At 35.4% G+C, this 22,104-nt stretch overlaps 1 protein-coding gene across 4 annotated transcripts in view; it reads right to left on the bottom strand.

The window, feature by feature from the left end:
• The window catches only part of LOC126972143 (rho guanine nucleotide exchange factor 12), a 284,774-nt gene that overhangs the window by 56,421 nt on the left and 206,249 nt on the right, over positions 1-22,104 (bottom strand). For all 4 annotated transcript variants that reach the window (XM_050818729.1, XM_050818747.1, XM_050818757.1 and 1 more), the window contains 2 exons: positions 8,861-8,960; positions 7,493-7,630 (listed from right to left, as the gene is read on the bottom strand). In XM_050818729.1, coding sequence (XP_050674686.1) covers positions 7,493-7,630; positions 8,861-8,960 — 238 coding nt within the window. The remainder of the gene's footprint in view (positions 1-7,492; positions 7,631-8,860; positions 8,961-22,104) is intronic.

Below are 22,104 nucleotides of genomic sequence, written 5' to 3'. Positions count from 1 at the left end.
TCTGCGCAATCACATCAGATTTAGATACCTACATTTGTCGAGAATTCGACTCGGCTTTACAATAATATAAATCCTAGCTCCTTCGCTTTCGAGCAAGCGAGCAAGATTTCTTGCCAGCTACATGGATATCATTTTTTCTTCGGACTCCTGGCAACGTTTTGTGTGGGCAACAAATATTTGTAATAAATTGAAATATTTTATTTAATTTGTGTGTGCTATTCTCTCTATTATAAAACTTAGAATTGTAGCATCACGGAGGTATTAATATATACCGGAATCCTTCATAGAATAGATACTAAAGAGTCGAAAAGATAAATAAATGGTGTCATTAATCGGTAGTACTGAGTACTTACGTGACTGATAAATAATACACTTGTGTTGAGTGTCGCCATACAAGTACGAGCATGTAGACCGAGAGATGCGGGAGCGAATGGTAACATAATATATTTATTTATAATACCACAATAGAGGATAATAGGTACGAAAAATCATTTAAAACTGTCGCAATGGAGCTCTACATAATATAAAGAAATATACTACTTTCTGGTACATTTAAAGGATGATTTATTTTAGGATGATTTTACTTACAGTATACATGGAAGTCAGTTAAAGATCGTTCTGCTCTTTCACGTGCTAAGCTTATTTTATACATTTCTCTTTCCATCCACAACTTTGTTTCACGTTAAAACGTAAAATAATATATTAAATTATTACACACAAACAAAATGTTGATAGGTAAGGAAAATTACTAAAAACGTTGTCACATTCGGGTTTGGGATTATAAATCTATTGTATTTGTTCACTTCAATTAATATAATTTTCTGCAAAAATAAAACCTTATTAAACACTAAACTTTTTTATTAAACAGAATTTAAACTGCTCTGTTAAGTTGAATTAAATTAAAAAAGTTCTTTACCGCGGGCATGAACGAGCCAGGTCACACTTAGTGCTCCATCAAAATAAGTAATAAAAGTGCACAGCATCTCCGAGGCCACTATCGCTACCGAAATTTATGAACATTTCGATGACGTCAAACGCCTATCTAATATTTTATACGGGATTTACGTAATAACAATGGATAAAAGCCATAAGTATTTAAAGTATACAAAGCTCATCGTGAAATGTGATACCGACAACAACAGATTGACGATATCATATCATATCACCAAACAACTGGAAGACAATGATAACACAACATAGGACGTTAATGATGGAAAAAGAGAAGTTCACCTCAATCAAATGTCCTAATTCTGTAATTATATCCTAGTCCTAGGACTACGTGACGAAGAGAAATAAGTAAAATAGTGTTCAGGGTTTCCTGATGTTGTGTTGTTGTTAAAATTGATGGAGACGACTCCATCAATTTGAAATCCGATGATGATGAAGCACTGGAATACGCCGTCGGTGTCAAAACGACATTAACAATCGGGCGGACCATATCTCATGCGAAAAAGTGACAGTACCAACAAATAAACAAACTAGATGCCAAGCGGCACCATCTGCCCATGACTGTATCAATATTATCGGAGCCATACAGAATTAATATTAGAACCGACATCATCTGAAAAATCCTATCGAAAATAGCTTATAAAAGGGAGTGTGGCAAAAGCTACATGACATCTGCACGTCGAAATAAAAACTGACATTGGCTAGAAGAAAAAGCCGATAAAATTTATAGTGTATTTTATTGAGGGAATTAGGTTTATGTCGCCATGGTACTTATTTCTTCTTAACTTTAGTATCACTTCGTTGTTTATGGCTACATAACAATTCGAGGGCAGCTATGAATACTAATCTTGTTTGAGTTTAGAGATAGTATACGAGTTATATTTATATTTAGTGTATGTGTAATTTGTATATATAGATAGGATTGATGTAAGTGTTACGAAAGGTCAAGATAGGTGTTCATTCATTAGATATTCCACGATTACGTCAGTGATAAACTAAAAAAAAAGCGCGAGGTCAACAGTAGGAAGTCTCTAGTCAACTGAATACGAAAGCTTGCATGTAATCGTTAATTTTAGTTTAGATAGAAATCCGGAAAATACTTTCATTGAGTCGAGACAAATTTAGGTCAGTTATCTCTGTATATTTTTTTTACATATTCGAAGGTTAATATTCTGCAGAAAGGAATTTGGATGAAATTTAGAAACCATTAGTTTGGTGAGAAATTATTAGTGTTAAATATTCACCAAAAGACAATATTTATGTTGCTCGAAGAAAACTGTAAGTGAACCATAAAACAAACTACCTTTTATAAGTCCTTATAATATATTCATTAGCCGGTAAATGGCGCAAATAATGAAATTTCTAGTGACAAGACAAGCTAAACTAAATTTGATATTTTAAAACAAAATGATTGGCATCCTTTTAAGCAAGTTCTTTCAAGAATCGGAGGAAACAGCAATGCTGCATATCCTTTGCTCATGCTAATCATCAAAGCGCAAACAAAGTAGGTACTGAAGCCAGAATAGATAATTTTCGCTTCAAACTGAAGTATCTGGAACTTTATGGTAGCAAGGAATTTGTTACAATGAATGTGTCTGGTCTGGTTTGATGCTCTGGGCATTATAATTCAAGAATTAATAAAAAGCAATACTAAATTACACAGTACAATACTTCAAATAGTGGGCAACATTCCCTGGAAACATAACAGCATAACATTTAATAAAGGCAAACAACGTGGTGTTGTGAACAATGGCAGCTCGAAGCTAACACGTACGACAGACGTTATTTCCGCGTCTGGCTCAGATAAGAGCATCACACCTGGAAACTTTCAACTCGGAGCTCGCTTTTCAGTAAGCGTTGAGATACTTCATTCTATATTTGAAGCAATTCGTATTATATGGACTTATTAAAAAGTTTTTCTATTCCACCACATTCATAAGAAACTCAACTAACACGCAAAAAAATCAAAATCGAGTCTATATTTAGTTTGTATAGTATATTTTGCTAACAGTAGATTTTGAATGTATTATGTGATGTGACAACTTAAGATCTTTTTTAAAAAACGTGCTATACATAGAGAAGAAGTTCAGAAAGATAAATCGATGTCAAATGTATAGTCAGAACGACAGATGAGAAAATGAAATTACAAAAACCGATATTCCTACCCCGAATATTATTTACAATTTTGTGGTTCTTGTTTGAATCAAACCTACACTATATTGTACAATATTTGTGCTGCAGAAGAAGGCTATTCGCGCTATTTATAACCTAGGTCCTAAAGAATCATTGAGAGCAAAATTCAAAGTAATTAACATCTTGACTGTTGTTTCTCAATATATTCTTGATAATGTAATGTATGTCAATAAGTGAATTTGCCAGAAACTGTCATAACCATAATGTTAACACCAGGAACAGACATAAACTTATGATGCCTACTACTCAGCTAAGTCGAGTTAGTAAGTCTTTTGTGGGGCGATGTATATGCTTTTACAACAAGATCCCAGAAAATGTTCAAAACAAAAGTATAACGTTATTCAAAAGAATTGTTAAAAAACGTTTATATGGTAAAGGTTATTATAACATAAATGACTTTCTTAATGATACCACAGATTGGGAATGGAGTGACCGCCCTCAGGCTATTAAATAAGTTTAATTGTACAATATTACTTTGTAAACATATTTATTCGATGAAAAAAAAGCCCGCTGAGTTTGTTGCCCCCATTCTTCTCAGGTCTGAGGCATTCATTTTGGAATGGGTGGTAGTTTTTTGACTTTCAATAAGTGATGTCACATCCTATTTTGAATAAAAATATTTGAATTTGAATTTGAACACACCACACAGCGGAGGAGATATAGGTGCGGGATTAACCAGCTAAAACGCTTTACAACATAGCAGATTATGTATGACTCGCGAGATCTGCAGTAATTTATATCCCAGAATGTATATCTAAGGCTGCACAGATTGTTTCAGCTAGCTGGATGAACAACACGTGCATAGAAAGGTAAGTGATAGTATTATGTAGGTATATCATAAGGCGCTCAATAAACCTACAGCCGAGTCACTCTGGAACTGTTTGGAGCTGCTCTGCCACACGATGGACATTCACCTGAAATCATCGCAAGTGAGCACCCGACGGATGTGCTCATGTATCGATAGATCACAACACTAGTGCACGGCAGACACCCGTCGGTATAAACAATGGTCTCCCTGTTCAGTCAAACAATGGCCCAGTCGTGACTCTATCAATATTGTTTACAAATAACGCTGCATTATTAATATACGTGCTGTTATTATAGTGTCAACTTTTATTAGGCTGTGTGGGCTGCTGATGACTAAATTAAGAATTATGATTTAAGCCTGACAATACTCATGTCAATTTATGACAAGAAGAAGAGTAAGAGGTTCAATTGATGCCTTCTACCGAAATATGTCACGGGCAGCCTTCGGAAGAGTTATAACTACGTTGACATCTGGGATTGAAATACCGTGCGTTTCACAAGAAACTTTTGCTTCGCACAACCATCTGGAATTTTTTGCCGGCTCCAGTATTCCCTAATCGTATTGGGATGAACTCTTGAACTGTGGTTCGAAAATCTACGACGCGCCGCTTGTTTTTACTTTGCAACGTGAGCAATAATATTAAACAAACAGTGAACTACTGCATGGCGGCAGGAAATGACGCCGCGTCATGTTATGCAAATGAGTCTCTCGGCGGTTCACAATATCCTCGTATCCTTAAAAAAAACTGTTTGTCACATTGAAAATTTTTGAGATTGTTTTTTTTTGTGATTTTTGTTTCAGATAACGTCGCAACATATTAACTTCATTCATACTGGCATGCTTATGTCATCCAACACGAAGAATATGATGAGGATGGCAGTTCTATTATCAATGAAATCCTTATCAATGAAAAGTACTATTTAATCTAGAAGGTGTCCTATAAGTAATCCGCAAACAAGTATGTTTTATCACAGTTTTCATAGCTGTGCATTTTGTATTGAGACGCAGATTGGAACAGAGACTTATATACCTACATCTAACACGTTGTGCGAGAATTTTAGTTGCATTATAAGCACATTAGGTGAACTTAGTGAATCAGGCGGGCTCAGTTAACGTTCACATAGAGATGCACTGCAGAATGCTAAAATGAATAACATTATAACATGTTTTAAATTCGATAATAATTAATGATCTGTTAAATAGAGGCAGAAATGTAGTCTTCAGAACTAAGGGAGTGATTTTCTACACATATTACAGTAGGTAGCTGCTAAGTTCATGAACTATATCTACACAATTATGTGAACAGTAGACCAAAGAAAAGAAACTCTCATCAGATACACACAGACGTAGAAAAGAGCCTTTGGTAACTATCCTCCGGAAATCCGACATAACTCTTAAAATTATAAAAAAGTAAATAAAAAATAATTACAAAAATCAGAGCATACATACACTCCACAATTTTAAAATAATAAGGAAATCAAATAATAAAACGCTCAGACTCCTATATCGTCAGGTTGTAACACTTATAACATCAATAATAATCTTAAGGAAAATCACAATCAAGCGCACGTTCGCTTGTATCGCGACGATCCAACAACTGAAAATTTAAACCTCATACCGCGCGACAGATTTACACAAATATCGTGCTGTGGCACCACATATTCTCAGTAATGGCCACAGGCTACATCTAATGCTGTGGTGATTTGGAAGAGAAGACCAAATTAGCCTCAAAAAGCTTTTGCACTTAACAAGGCAAGAAGACAGTATCTCACTTTAAGCCATCACCATACCAGTGGGAGGCTTTTTTCTACAGGATGCCGACTAGATTATGGGTACCGCAACGGCGCCTCTTTCTGCCATTAAGCAGTAATGTGTAAGCATTATTGTGTTTCGTTCGAAGGACGCCGTAGCTAGTGAAATTACTGGGCAAATTAGACTTTACATCTTATATCTCAAGGTGACGATTGCAATCGTTGAGCTCAGAATTGTTGGGTTTTTCAAGAATCCTGAGCGGCACTGCATTGTAATGGGAAGGGCGTGTCAATTACCATCAGCTGTACGTACTGCTCGTTTCATCCCTTATTGTCAAATTCAGCCTAACGTGGAGCACTATTCTCACTTCTGGTCGGGGGCTCCCTAATAAGAACTCTAGATCAGACCGTATGTAATGATGAGCGGCCTGAATTATCGAACTTTATGGAAATTCCAATCGGTTTCATTCATTGGCGTTGTGAATAAAGTCTCTCTGCATCTTCATCTACCGCTCCAACCAACACCAACTTAAAACCCAGCATTCCGCAAATTTCCTTTTTTTTTCCTCACACAGTCTTGAGCTCCGGTATTGCGGCTGTCATCGACGGCTGGGTTTCATTTTCCATTAGTAGTGCCACTTGTTCATTTACCTTTCTTACAGAAATAACACAGTCTTACAATAAACGGTAGCTGCCATGAATGTTACGGTGATAACATTGAAAATTTGAACATAAATCAAGGTGCAGTTTAAATGAAACCTTAAGGGATTAAGTTAAGGTTAGAAATTGTATCTCAAAAAATACGTTTTAGCTCAATAAAATCGGCCAGTGGCGCCACGGAAGTGATTAGTTTGACGTACAGTTGTTGTTCAGTGTGTGATATCTGAGTCATTTACAGTGAGGTTTTGAAGAATCTTTCTTGTATGTTCTCTTTGTATGCAACGTAATTTCATTTACTTCAATCAATACAGAAGGTAATATACTGTATTCATATTCACATCAGTCAAAAAATATAATGTACTTATACATATAAAGTAAATGACTTCCACAAATTTTCTTTCGCTAGTATAGTTTAAGATATCTTGCCAAAGTAACAATAAACTAAGATTTATACACCCAGTATCGTAGTACTAGTATAATAACAACGCACACAACATTGAACCATATTTCGAAAGCCACAAGGTCTCGTTAAAAAAAACCCAAACTATTGTCCCATAGGAAATAGGGATATATCTCATTAGGGAGCTTCCGCACAAATGAAACATAATAGAATGTGAATGAAACTAAAAATATTTTTGAATTAGAACAAGGTGAATAAACAATTCAATTAAGCAACGTATTCCAAGGTTCCGAACAAAATGTCACCTAGTTTTAATTATATCAAAATAACTGTTTTTACTAAGTGTATATTATATTAATTAATGTTTACAAAGTCGTCATTATGTCATTCTGTTAGTCTCGTTTAAGCTCTAAGGCGGCTGAAAGATGTTCCTTTCATAAGTTTTATAAATTTTTCCAGATGTCCTGATTGGGGCATTTATTGAAATACTATTACAATAAAAAAGTGAAACATTCGCCTCGAACAAGGATTTCCACAGATTTCTACCACAATGACCTCCCGTGCATGTAAAGAACCAAATGTTCTATGGGCTTATACGGCCAAAGAATATAAGAATCCGACACACAGTTCACACCGTTTGATGCTAGTTTTTGCAACAGTGAGTCTTTTGTGCCTAAACCTTTTTTATATTTTAGTTAAAACATAATAATCAATTACAGTTTATGCACTTACTGGTTGTGATGCGCCGTTAGTCGGTTCGGGTCGGACGCGTTGCGGTGCTTGCCGCGGCGGGGAGCGTCGCGCTCGCGACAACTCTCCGCACGGTTGACGCCACGTGCTGCCGCACCTGCAGTCGCACCGCGCCAGTTGCTGTGTGGACATGACTTTATGTTAGCTCCTATGTTTATTACGGCGGACAATCATAGGACTTAGTTGTTGATCATCATCAATACATCGCCATTAGTTTTAGGTTAATGTCGACGACTCACTTTAGGGCCCTGACATAATATTGTGTTTATAAGTGCCTCGTCGAAAGCTATTCATTCAAAACTTGTTAAAAGGCGTTTGGCGGCTGGTTTGTTCTCCACTTCCACGATAAAAGAATAACAACAAGATACATCCACAGCTTCATTCAAATAAACAATAGTGTAGGTATTATACTAATTAAATTAGTAGATGAAGCCACAACAGGACGAAACTTACAAAATAGAAGATGAAAGTGATTAGTGCAGAATCAGACCGACTGGAGATTTAACTGACCAAGCAAAACCTCAGTGAAAATCTACAAATTATCTGGTTGTATATGCTCATCAGATGCATGGTTCGTATGCAAGTATACAGTACTATCAAAGTGTGTCTGAAACGGCCTTCTACTACGTGCTTCTACATTTTAAAGTATTAATGTATATTAAAAACAATCAATAAGTTTTTTGCTACTTCTTCTCATTAGCTCAACCCTTTACAAATATTTATATACTTATATATACTCATTGAAAATTTTATTTTTTTGATATTCATAAGTGTCATTTCCGTGACCTACATGAATAAACTGATTTTGATTTGATTTGAAATATATGTACATATAACTTAGGATCTTCCTTAAGTTTCCTTGTTCGATATCAGTCCGGGCTGATACGACATCGATACCTTCCTTAAAGCCCGGCAAAGCTCCTATGATTCTTCTGTTGTTACAAGAGAATGTGGGCGGCGATGATCACTTAAGATTAGGTAGGCACTCGTTTGTCCTCCTCTTTCATAAAAAAAGATCGAAAATAGCGTACGACTATTTACACCTTACTATCACGGCACTAAAGTCCAATGGGCATTGCAATGCGTTCAATTGGCAAGTCAAAAAACTCTGCTTTTCCATCTCTTATTACCTCAGGATTGGAGGTCCTGCTCAACACCGTCCAACCATGGAAGTTTGGGCCTGTCACGGATTCGCCGCCCACCACCTCTCCACATTGGGTTTTAACATACATAATTTCATTAACAAACTACCATAACTACCGTCACCCAGCCTCTCTTAATAAATTTTTCTTAATTCCCGGATTTACTTTTTACCAAATAAATTAAAAAAAAAAGTATGTATATCTATACCTGTGTTCTTTATCGGGCAGGTCCTTGCTGGGCTCTGTGACATCATTGTCCACGTCCGCGGCCGCCGTGTCATCCGTTGAACCCTCGCGCCGTGATTCTCCTGTTGAAAATATACGCATAATTAGAAATACCCATATAGGCAATATAAATCTATTGAAATCTGGTCTATGCGTTAACTCGTGAACTGTTTGTGGTGTGAGGTGTTATAGCTAATAAATTATTGTATCTGTTGGATCCTATTATTAATTATGACCGTAATCAGGAGCACCATGTTCAGGAAGCATCCTTACACAAATAATGATTTCAAGCTCTGAAGTGTTGTTGATTGATGCATCCAATATACAATAATTTATATTTATAAACTTTAATTGTTATTACTTTTTGTGAAATAATTTATATTATTTAAACATGGCTCACATATTAGGTGCAGCACCTTACAACTAATTTGTTATGTAGGTATATTACAGTCCTTGCAATATACTCTATTTGATTGAAAAAGCTCAGGTAAAGCCTAATTGAATAAAGTTTATTTGACTTTAAAAAATACAACAACCAAGCGATTGAGTAAATTTAATGAAACTGAAATTATTTCGAACGACAATTTTAAATATTGTGGCGAAAATAGTGTGGGGCCTAAAACTTATTTCTTTATAAAATTATAATATGTCTCACTCAAACTATAATATTTTTAAGCATTACAATTTGCAGTACAGCGACATCTATCAATCGTTGCTGAAACTTAAATAACACAACTTGTAGAGACAATCAGCTTCAGCTATCCCCCGCAAGATGGCGGAACGGTGGAAATGCACGATAAATAACGCCCAACGTAATTTTGGAAAATGGTTTTTACACGGATTAGCAAAGATAAATGTAATATTTTCACATGTTAAATATCATCGATATACTTCGCAGCGTTTCGAAACTATCAGTATATTACGAACCTCGTTATTTCCTAATCAGCCGAGTATGGGTTAAAAATATTTTATTTTGTCTAATTTAACTATATTATATGCCTATCTTTAGAATAATAACGCCCAGAATGTGAGTAGGCCCAAGCGAGATGCAGAAATTCCCATCCGGCCCTTTAAGGCCGAATACGTTTTCCGTCGCGTCAAGCTTCAAACGAGCCTGTAAGTAGTATTGATACAGATTGCAATGTTCAAAACAATGTAATAATAATGTTCTACTAATATTACTAGATGTTAGCTCCGAACGGAATCTCGCGACCCGATAGCTTCCAAAGCCCTAAACCGATATAGCTCGTATCATCATCCACCACCGTTAAATCAAGTTCTTCTCGAACAAACATACATGCAAATATATAAACATACAAATCTCAATTTGTTTCGGTAAACTTGGAGATCTTGCTTCGCTTGGTCAATAATTCACAGATTACTTACTATACGATTAGTGCTTGGTAAACATGAATTTTGTTTACAGATACGTTCAGAGTACGACAGGGACTTGGTATCCATTTTTGACACTTCTCTGAAGTCTGAACGACGGAAACAACTAGCCAAGAAAATCTTGCTTCATGCACATTAAAAAAAATGTAGCAATAAAAATTATACGTGTTGTTTTTATTAAATACTAAATTTATATTTTATATCTTCTTTCATAATACATAATATAATCTACTATTTCTCAACATTTACTATTTTGGGGTAATGTCTATTCACTTGCAACATTTTTTTCACAAAACAACATATTTATAATCAGCATTATAATCGAAATCTGTTTTACTTAATCATTAAATAATAAAAAAATCTTTGTCAGGTGTGGGTTTTGAACCCACGCTCCGTCTCAGGAACCAGAGGGCCTACCATCAACTTATAATAAGCGATGCGAATCCGATGCAGTTCAGTTTAGGTACCTTAACTGAATCACTAAAATTCGTACCATGAAGTGCCTTTTACTGAATTGCGTTTGGATCGCTTATGAAGAATGAACGAAATAAACTGCGTTTCGAAACCTAAAATGATATGATTTTAGCAGTTTTTTTGCTGAAAATACTAAAAATACATTTTAAAACTGCGCAGTTGCGTCAAATTATAAACCATTAAGCCCTTTTGCCAACAGGCTATAGCCCGGGCCCTTACTGCCTCGTCTTTGGTATTTTCATTTATGGTATTTATTTTCAGTATTTTGTTTTACAAAAAAGTCTTAATCAGTTGATTTGACGTCAACCTAAATTAGATAGCTCTAATCACGTCGTGGTACGAAATAGCAAAACAGTTCATTTTTAGATTGGCAATTGAATCGCAATAAGAGTTCATGGTAGGCCCGCAGATCTTAAATATTAGGCATTTAAGTATTCGGCCGATCTGTCTTGAAAGCAGTAGTTGACATTCAACTACTGCTACTCCGCGGCGAGCTCGGACGGGGTTGTGAAAAATCTTACTCTCTTTTTTACCTACGTGTGATAAGAAATATTCTATCCAAAACGCGATATAATATATAAGTACAGAGTTAAAGTTTTCTTGTGCGATAGTACGGATTACGGAACGCCCTTTTGGTTTTGCCCAGGGCATAAATATAATAGGGATTAGAGAAGTCCCAGGCCCAAGAGTGTGGTAAGAGGTGACTTATGGCATTTACCAGTGGGAGGCTGCTTTGCACAGGATGCCGGCTAGATTATGGTGTGATGCAGTAATGTGTAAGCAATATTGTTTTGGTTTGAAGGGCGCTGTAGCTAATGAAATTACTGGGAAATTGTGGTGTCGCTCAGTATATTTGTGCTTTTCAAGAATCCTGAGCGGCACTGTATTGTAATGGGCAGGGCTTATGAATTACCAGCAGCTGAACGTCTTACTCGTCTCGTCCCTTATTTTCATAAAAAAACCTATTTTTCTTCATTGATTGAATCAATCTCCGAGGTTCCCACAAATGGCGTGCAGCGAGCACTGTATATAAAGCGATGATCTAACTGCATTAAGTCATCTGTAGTGTTTCCGATTGGCTTACTGCATGCACATTAATGTGCACCTTAACAATAATGATATAAAGACTCATTTCAATTGTAATGTACGACAAGTTGTACTGTGTAGAAAATATGGTTGGAACGAATTCATTTTAAACCGCTCTGTATTGAAGTATGTATTGAACTTGTAGTATACTTGCTACGGACAGAGGCTTTGCCGAACTACGAATAATAATTAGCATATTATCTTTGCCGAATATTCGGCGAGCATCTGGCCAAAAGATTATAAATACAAGCTTGCCATATTTTAATGAGAGACTTGAGTAGTTTTTTGACGTCAACAAATACTGAAATTTTATTTTCATTAATCTCAGCATAACGCTGATAATCAAGTTTTATTAATAAAATGTGTTATTTAATAATAAACAGCATTTTGCATTTAGGTGACCCCGCCATTATTTATATATTAATACCTGATGCGAAAACTTATGATTGCTTTTTAAAATTGTCTAGCTCAAGGTAGTGTGTAATTGATAGTTACGAGAATTAAATAATTTATTCATTGAATCTCAGTTTTACTGACCATCAGCTGAGCGAGCCACGTGGATAGCGCGTGCGTGTGTATACAGCGAGGGTTATCTCCAAAAAAATATTAAGAGTCACGCCGACGGTCGGCGGTCACGCATCATCAATCCCCCCACCCCTCTACCAACACGGGCTAGACACTTTGGTGGGTCGTTCACCTTATCTCTAGAACACCTTCGACGCTTTTTATACACCCCAGTTGGGCTTCCCCGGTCGATATCTATAGATTACAGACGGCTTTCTACAATTTGAGGAGTCCGGTGATCGAATCCCGATCGAAGAACGAAATGTGGGTTTCATTTCAAATTAATAATGTGCGAATAGAGCGATGGCTGGTCCAGCTTAGTTTAAGCCTCTTTGAATTAAACTTTATTTGCCTTTTAATTGAATTTTAATTCAATTATTCTGAATGGCGTGGACTTTTTCTTAATAAATTTCAACAGGCAAACAAACCCCTTTTCACTTAATTGAAAGTTATTTTAAGTGCGGTTTCGCTACTTCCTAAATTTCGCAAGTAATGGAAGTTAGAATAAAAAAAAACAATCGATAGAACCACTTAGTCGTAAAAGTCCCCTATAATAATAATAATATATAAAGGGATTATCAATCCGCTCACTGGTTTGTACAATAACCAGAAGTCTAGGATGAACAACAACAATGAACAGAAGATGATGACTATAAGGCTACATTCATAAATAACTCCACGATCAGTTTGGGGATGACATGGTGAAGTGGCCAGGTTGTTTTTTATGGAGGGAAGTAACGGGACAAGTCTATTTTACGTTAAGATTTATCTGATGTGAAGAGGCTGCGTTTATATGACCTGAATATTCAAATGCTTGGATCCAAATAAGTCTGCTAGTCCCGATAACATTCCACCTTTGCTAATCCACAGGTGTACGATAATCTCTCACGCACTCCCTTGACACTCCTTTACAAAATATATAATAATATTATAATCACAAGCGACACTTATTTCTCTTCAAAGTGTAACACAGCCAGCGAAGCTAAACACCCCCAGTAACATACAGGTACTTGTACTGCTGAAGTTAATTTATGAACAATTACATAATTTGCATAAATGTGAGTGTCCGTTACTTAATAAAAACCTCACATTATAACGTTATATGTGCTGGAAATACCACCACAGTTCAACAACAGAGGTCTGAACGGTTCTTCTAATCGTTGTTACTGAATTTTGTCATGTGACGTTTATCTGACAATCTGACTCTTATTTCATATTGTTAAAGAATACACATGTTGTGAAGTTGTTGAGTTCAGCTTTGTGCACTTCTAATCTATGTTCAGGTCAAACGTTCATCATGACAAAACTCACACAGCTCTATATCCGTCGTTATCTTCAAAAGGAACCAAAGTTGTCGCATCACGTTTAATATAAAATATACACATATAAATATATTATAATTAGGTTTAGGGAAGATCAACTGTATTCAAAAGTATTTCCTTTTCCTTGATTAACGCGAGTGTTACGATACAGAGCACGTTTTCAGGAGGGCCGGACGTTTGAAGCCCACTAGAAAACGTGTTGTGAAAAGGTCACGAAACTTCGGGTTAAATAAAATGATAAGAAAAAAGGTTTACGTAAAAACTTTAAGTAAAAACACAGTTACAATTACACGTGTTTTAATCCTTTAAAAAGTATTTATTTAACAGTATTTCTTTATTTCTTTAGTATCTAATAAAAAACATATGCTATTTTTATACTGATTCATCCACACTCAATATTTCCAAACATCTGTCTGACCTGGTTCCAGGTTGTCGAGTCTCTCAACATCTTGATCTCTGTATAGAAACGTTTGTTTGATAGTTTTCGTCGTGTTACCGTAGCCTTCTAAGCACACTAATACTTAATAATTATTGTTATAAATATCAGAAACAAACTAACTTACTATGCCTACTACACGATTTGTTCAAGAGAGCTAGTCTTCCGTTGAGCGAAGAATATTTTCCTTCTACACAACAGAATCCCAGAAATCCTAAAAAAAAAATATCGGGAAAAATATTTCCGGATAAAAATTAATATAAGTGCTTTAAAACTCGTACTTTGAATAACAACATGAATTGAAATATGAATTCTGAAATCCCGGCAACGACTTTGTGATGTCCTTGCTCATACTTTATACTTGGTACTCATTATGAATACCACTATCATGTCTGTATGTATATATTTTATAATTGTACCGATTCATGTCTTTGTCATTGGCTCTTATCACATAAATGTATGAAATTGGCACTAGCGTGACATTGATCTATCGCTATCAATCCGTATTGGACTTAAAACTAATGCCAGCAGGGACAAGTTCCCGAGGTCAACGCGATCCCAGGGTGACGGTACGGCCGGTTTGACATGTGCAAACCCCGTGACGGTGACGTCATCTGCCTGAAACTTCCTGTCCTAATTCACAGTTAATCGCTGAATAAAAAAATAATAATTATTACTGACTATCTAGTTTAATTAAGTTACTCCTCCTGCTATAAATTGTGCAAGAGACTGCAGTTGTATAAGTATGTCCTATTTATTACTACTTATTACTAAACTACAAAAATAACTCTTACTGTAATGAAACTTTTATATTTTATGAATACTATTTGTAGAAATCATTCATTTATTCGTTTATAATAATATGCTTCGTCTCCTCAATACAAGTGTTATTGTCTTGATAACTTTCATGCGATTTGATTGATCTTGTTGATTGTTTGAAGACTCGGGAAGCATGAAAGCCATATAAAAATCCCATTCATTCATGTTCTGAACTTTACGCGAAAAATGATTCATAAATGTAAAAAAACTTTGGTATTGCATTGTCAAAATATTAGTTTTGATTGCATTTTATGAATTTCAACTGAACTTAATTGTAGACTAATCTTAACGATTAGGTATTACGGTATTAGCCAGAATTACGTACAACTTATATTCTATACATTGAAGGTTATAAAATAAATACGTATTAAGTTTATTCATTTCGGTTTCGCACACGTCATATTGTTTATTTTATCGTCCGTTGCTCGCGAACATTTCCGAACGAGGACACAATAAAGCACTTTATTAAGCTCGTACGCAGATGACTCCGATTCGGCGAAACATAAGCGATATTATCACAAATTTATTGCTTACAGGATGGTAATATAGATAACATTATGTAGTACAGCATACAGCTACTGTCGGTTGGTTATTTCGTGTTCGACATGTATTATATACAGCGTTATTTACGTATGAGGAGAATCGAAACGAGTCGATTTTTTAAAAATTATAATGACAACGGACTCGTAGACGTGTTATATTATGTAATAATAACAAATTTCAGGTGTGTGGAATTATAGTATTGTGTAACTTATATATAGCTTGTAATTACTTATTAATTTGTATTACTTTTATTTTGTGGTTTTTATCTTACCGTTGGTTTCGTTTTAAATTTGCTGGTGTAAGTTTGAGTTTTAAGATTTGTTAATATTTATCATAATACTGTTTGTTTCCTATACATGAATAAATAAATATATCTCTACGTACTGGATAAAGAAAACGTGTCTCTGATGGTTTGTAATTTACGTGTAAGACTTCCTAGCTACTAATAAGGACAAACATAATTTTTTATGACAATATGGGAAGAGTGTAATGCAGTGCCGCTCAGGATGAAAACACCAAAATTCTGAGTGGCACTACAATATCGCTCGTAACCTTGAGACATAAGGTGCAATCTCGCACTTACCTTGTTTATTCACGTCACTGTACCAAAAACGAGTCAGTTGAGAATCAATATTATATTATGCGAAGACAATGCGCGATGAATCAGTAAACAGCGAGTCGACTGGTGGGCAAGGGTACGCTATTTATACACGCCGTCAATCGACTTCCCGTAGCGGTACGCGCGTGCTCCTCACTAATAAGAATAGGGTTGTCACCGACGAATATATTATTTATTGCGTTAAATATCATTAACTTTTAATCCTCAATTTAAAGGGGAAATAATATATGTTATTTATTTATATTTTTTTTTATATATTTATTAATAAAAAACAAATTTTACATTGCGGTTTCAAAGCAATAAAAACCACTGAGGTTTGTACAATTGCTAAATTAAGTCTACACCAACAGAGTTAAATTAATAAAAGAAAAAATAGTTCACAATCACTTAGCTATACATTATAATTATACAAATAAAAGTAAAAGTACTTGATACAATTAATAGTTAAGCACGATAAGTTGATCGGTGGTCAGTCAAGTCTTAAAAAGTATTTTTTTAAATTCTGTTTTAAATTAGTCTCAGTCAACGAGTCGGTCAAGTCACGTGGCAGTTTATTAATCAGTCTAGGTACTATGTAAGCTGTTGTTCTTTCACCGAACGCATTGGATGCCCGAGGCATGTGCAGCCGGTTTAGACTAACAGCGCGCGTATACACGGGTATATAAGTCTTTCACCTATAAAATTGTGTGTATATTATCACAGAGTAACGTGCACTTTATTTATGATCAGTACAAACATAAATTGCAACAATTAAAAAAAGGCAAACCTCGTCGCCAATGTTGGTTTGCAACAGTTCTGTTAAAAAGAGCAAATCAAATAATTTTTTTCTTATTATTTAAATATATTAATTTTTCAATCAGTTAAAACAGTAAAATATTTTGTCAAGTTAGGAAAAACAAAAAAACCTGTGCGTAGTAGCGTAACGCGGGCGCATACACTATTAATATCTGAAGCGCTTGAGTATTTCTTTTTAGCATCTAACCTACACAATGCAAAAGGTGCCCACGACGCTCGAGTAAATTCCTATTTAGTATTTTGGGCTCCCGTATCATTATATAAATTGACATTATTTTGTCAAATGCTTGTTACTCTGTCAGGCGTTCCATCAGATAAGTATTATATCTGGATGTAGCATCCATCCTATAATTTTAATGGCCCTTACCTACTAGATAACAATATCTATACAATTTGAAACCCAAATGACGTCTTTATTCGATAGGTGAGTAGTGAGTAGCCTATCAGGAACTTATTTGGACATTGTGAAACAATTTTTAAGAATATGTTTTACTAAGTATAATAATTGAAGATGATGTGACATTTGTTGAAAAGCCGAGGTTGAATTGGTTTGGTTGTGTAGAGTAGATGAAAGTAGACTGATTACACAAATACAGAGCGATTCTACATTCGCACTGATAAAACCAACTGACAAGACAGGACATCGGACTCTTAGTATTAGGGTTTCAATTGGTTACCTTCGGGGTACGGAGCCCTTATAGGCGCAAGGTTAGTAGAACTCAGAATAAGAGACCTTTAGTGCGAAAGGATTTACGGAAGTGAAAGGATATACTCCATTGTGTCACAGACGTATATTTATATATAATATTATTTTTATTAATAAAAGACATTTGACAACCCTGAGCGATCGATGAGTCTCATTCTCGCGGCAACCAAAAACCTTTCTTCCGGTTGTTTTGTCCGTCAACTCGTTTCGGTCACACACCGGCTACGATTTAGGATAGTCTCTGTTATTACTTAGCACTTCTCAGAAATAGACACGCTTTGATATGGAATAAACATTCAAGGTCCGTTGCATTGCACCAAATAAAATTTTATAGGTATCGCTCAATCTACAACAAAACTGATTTGCCTTTAAAACGCAACAACTAGCGCTAAACTTCAGAATGACAAACAAATACTATCTCGACTCCTGTCAACCGCAGTCTATAATAAAAATGTAACTTTAACGCAAAAATGTAAAAATATAGTTGCAATTACTCAAAGAAAATACTGACATGCTTTTGTTGCCGAACTGCGAATATATTTACGCGATATGATTTTAACTTCAACTTACAACAAGATTATGTCGCACTCGCACCGCATAAACTAATTATTTACATAACAATTGAGTTACGGCAAAGCTTTGCCGGGTCAAGCTAGTAGGTAGCTAGTAGGACATCTATATTATATTAGCTGTGCCTCGCAGTTTTACTCGCGTACTTTGTATTGTATTATTGAAATTATTTACTCGATGAGCACTATATTTTGTGGATATGGAATAAGGGTGAGCTGCCACGCTAGGCTATGTAGCACTTGTTCAGGTAAAGTCGGCATAATATATACAAAAGTCACATGTAATGAAAATATGAAAACGTACAAAAAACAACACATCAGGTCAATAATTATATCGGAAAACCTATGTCTACGTCTTGTGGCTCATCGTCTAAATTATTATTTAAAAAGCTTTTAACTTTTAACACGATTCATATATTGTATTTTGTATATTACAGCTATTGTAAAATACTCCATTGATTGTATGTTCTTCTTACTAACTCTACTTTTTCCGAAGATAAGGTACATTCAGAAATTTAAACGATTGAAAAGCTAACTGAATATTTTTTTTTAGAATTTAAAAAAAGCTATTCTGTGGTTCTACGAAACCAAGACGCAAGTGAAACGTTTTTCACAAAATAACATATAAATATCATAATAGAAACAAAAATTATATATTATGATTAACTTATTCATTAAATAAAACTATAATGTCATACAAAAAAACCTTTTTTAAGTGAGGGTTCGAAACTGCTATCTTAGCCGGGAACCAGAGCTTAATTCAGTTAATTTAGTTAAATAAAGCAGTTGTTAAATTAATGACACAACTTTGCCCCTACTACAATCGTAGGAATTATAAATAATGTAATGCGACATGCGATGGATAACCAAAAAAATTGAGCCGATATAATAAAAGTATCACTTGAAAAAAAAACTACTGCAGTTGTAGAAAGTTTGTTATAACACATTGTCGCCGACATAGTTTCACACACAAGGTGGTTTCATCATCAACTGGTTTCTTCACAAACACGAGTTCCATTGAACGACAGAAATCGTAACGCACTTCTTGGAACATTTGCATTGCTGTTGAGTCGCTGTTATCACTTATCAAGGTGCTCGGTCAGTGACCAAGGAGCCGCGTTGAGGTCAAGTCGGGCCAACAGTGCAGCTGATAGTGGTCGCATATTTTATTAGACTCATCGTTTGTCGCAAGGCAAATTTGACCAATTACAATTACTTGTTCAAACTCAAGTATTGTATTGTGCAATCGCTTATTGAAAGTGAGAATCAATCCGATATAATATGGCGCACTTCTGGCCGCACGCTCAAAACATCACTTACTTTTGAAGCCAAACGTGATGACATATTATGACTTTAATTGGTAAATCGTAAACAGTAAGCCACGCTTGGCATTAGCTACGTTGATCAGTTCGCTAATAGTATATATCAAATCTATAGTATCAACAGTTGCGACCATTTTTCCAGCTCGACACTCATGTTTACTAATCAGTTTTTCACATCGGAATGTTATTATGTATTACTTCCAGCAGTAGTCGGATGGTGGCATGTTAATGAAATACAGACATCATTGACTAGTTACTACGATGATAGAAAAATAGGTAGATAGATAATTGATACGTCTGGATAGACCGTGACCGCTGCCAACAACCCGAAATAGTTAGCGACTAACTGTAAGCCTTAATTTTCAGCGACGCACGCACACTAAAACTGAGTAACATACATATCTTTAATTTTAATTGTTCAACTTTGTTACTCTTTTCGCACTATTGTAAATGTTGTTTACACCTGTAAAGACATGTCATATTGTACTTTGTATCCCTTGTGTACTTGCTAAAATTTTAATTTTATAATGATGTGTTGTTGGTGTAACTATCTAAATAAATAAATATTGCGTGTGTAAGACGTAGCTTGTCAGTTGTCATGCACACTAAAGTAATAAACCTGGTCTGTTTTCATGCGTTGCCTAACAGCAAGAGGCTCTATCGAGACATATAAATTATCTAAGACGATGACAAATCTTCAGCAAGGTAAGATTAATTATACGAAATATAATTTTATATGTGTTCTATATTGTTAATGTAGTAATATATGAGTATCGTTGTTTACTTAAAACTAATTTGATAAATTTGGTAACACTGCTACTCAGAGCGTCTATTCATTATTTCGTTTTCAAAGAGACCTTCTAATCCTAAAAATACAAATACAAATTATACTAAAACCTTCCTCGAAAACCACACTATCCTTTGGTGAAAACAGCAAGAAAATCGGTGCAGAAGTATCTAATTTAATCACGAACAGACATACAGACAGACGCGGCGGAGGACTTTTTTTTATAATAATGGGGGTTAAAGTATGAAATTGTTGTTTTATTGTAATAGGTACTTCGAATAGATATTGAACCTTCATGGTTTGAGATTTTTGAAGGAAACTTTTTTCACATGGTACCTGTGTAATTCTTCTTTTAAAAATGTTTCTATTCTATATATTCTATTAATTCGATTATCGACTTTCAGTTGTTTTTTTCATCCAGTTTAGACATGAAAGATGGATACTTCGAAAATTCGAGTGATTTTTGAATACGAGTTCCGATGCGGAACTAACGCGTAAGAAACAGTTCTCATTAACAATGTTGCGTTTGGAGAGGAGACGGCTAATGAACGAACGAAACTTTGATTCGAAGAATGAACCATGTGGAAGACAGAACCTTGACCGGTGAACAAAAATGTATTGAAAGAGATGGTGGAAGCCGATCTTAGTCAAACCACGCAGGAATTAGCGGCATGGTTTAACGTTACCTTACCAACATTGACTCATTGGCGTGCGTAATATAAAACATGGGTGCCCAATGATTTGACTGACTTGCAGAAGGAAACGCGTGTTGAAACTTGTGTTGCCTTGTTGAATCGATACAGAAATGAAGGAATATTTCGTTCGAATTGTGACATGCGATGAAAGAAATGCAATGGCTGACCCCAGGTCAAACGCCGCAACAGAGTCCTAAAGCAAAGTTTATCAATATAAGGGTAATGGTAACTGTTTGGTGGTCTCATCATCGTGTTATTCACTATAGCTTTCTCTGAACAGTTATAGCGAATCTAGCAGTGAAACAGCCCCGACTCATGAATTGATCTTCATCACCATTATTGCTCCATGATAACGCGAGACTTCATACAGCACGAGAAACCGTTTTAGCTCTATTGGAATGCAATTAGAAACCATTCGTCACCCTCCGTATTCGCCAGGCCTTGCTCCAACGGACCACCATTTATTTCTTCATTTGGACAATTTTCTACGCGATAAAAAGTTTTCTTCTCAGGAGGCAGTACAAAATGCTTTACCACAGTTTGTCGCGTCTAGATCTATTACGTGGCAGCAATGTTTATATAATAATGGTAATTATTTTGATTAAATAAATATGTTTAATGGTATAAAGTGCTATTTACAATTATTTTTGCCAGCCCTTTCCGGTGTGTTTATCCGCTCTTCTTAAAAATTAACTATTTCATAAGAAACAGCCAAAACCGCGGAGTTAATATTTGCAGTAACACGGCATTCATACTTCCCTGAGATCTTTGCGTGTTTTCAAATAGATAATTTGTACGTTTATCCTTCACCAAGAAATTTATATACGACGAATTGGCAATATATAAGTAATAACCTTTCGGAATAAGTAAAGGCATTCCGAATAGTAGGGTTGCTTCTTCTGTAGGGTATTAATTTATTTTAAATAATCTCTATTCCTGTACTTAATAAGGGTTATTGGATATGTAGATTTACACAAAACAGTGCAGGAGATGACGAGGGCAGAGGCGGACGGAACCCGAAAGCGCGGTTTCGAGACCCGCATCGTTGATAAGATTTAGTACAAATAAAATTAATATATTTAATCCCAGAACTGAAGA

Source organism: Leptidea sinapis, chromosome 2, assembly GCF_905404315.1.
Source record: "Leptidea sinapis chromosome 2, ilLepSina1.1, whole genome shotgun sequence".
NCBI lineage: Eukaryota > Metazoa > Arthropoda > Insecta > Lepidoptera > Pieridae > Leptidea > Leptidea sinapis.
This window is presented reverse-complemented; position numbering and strand designations above follow the sequence as displayed.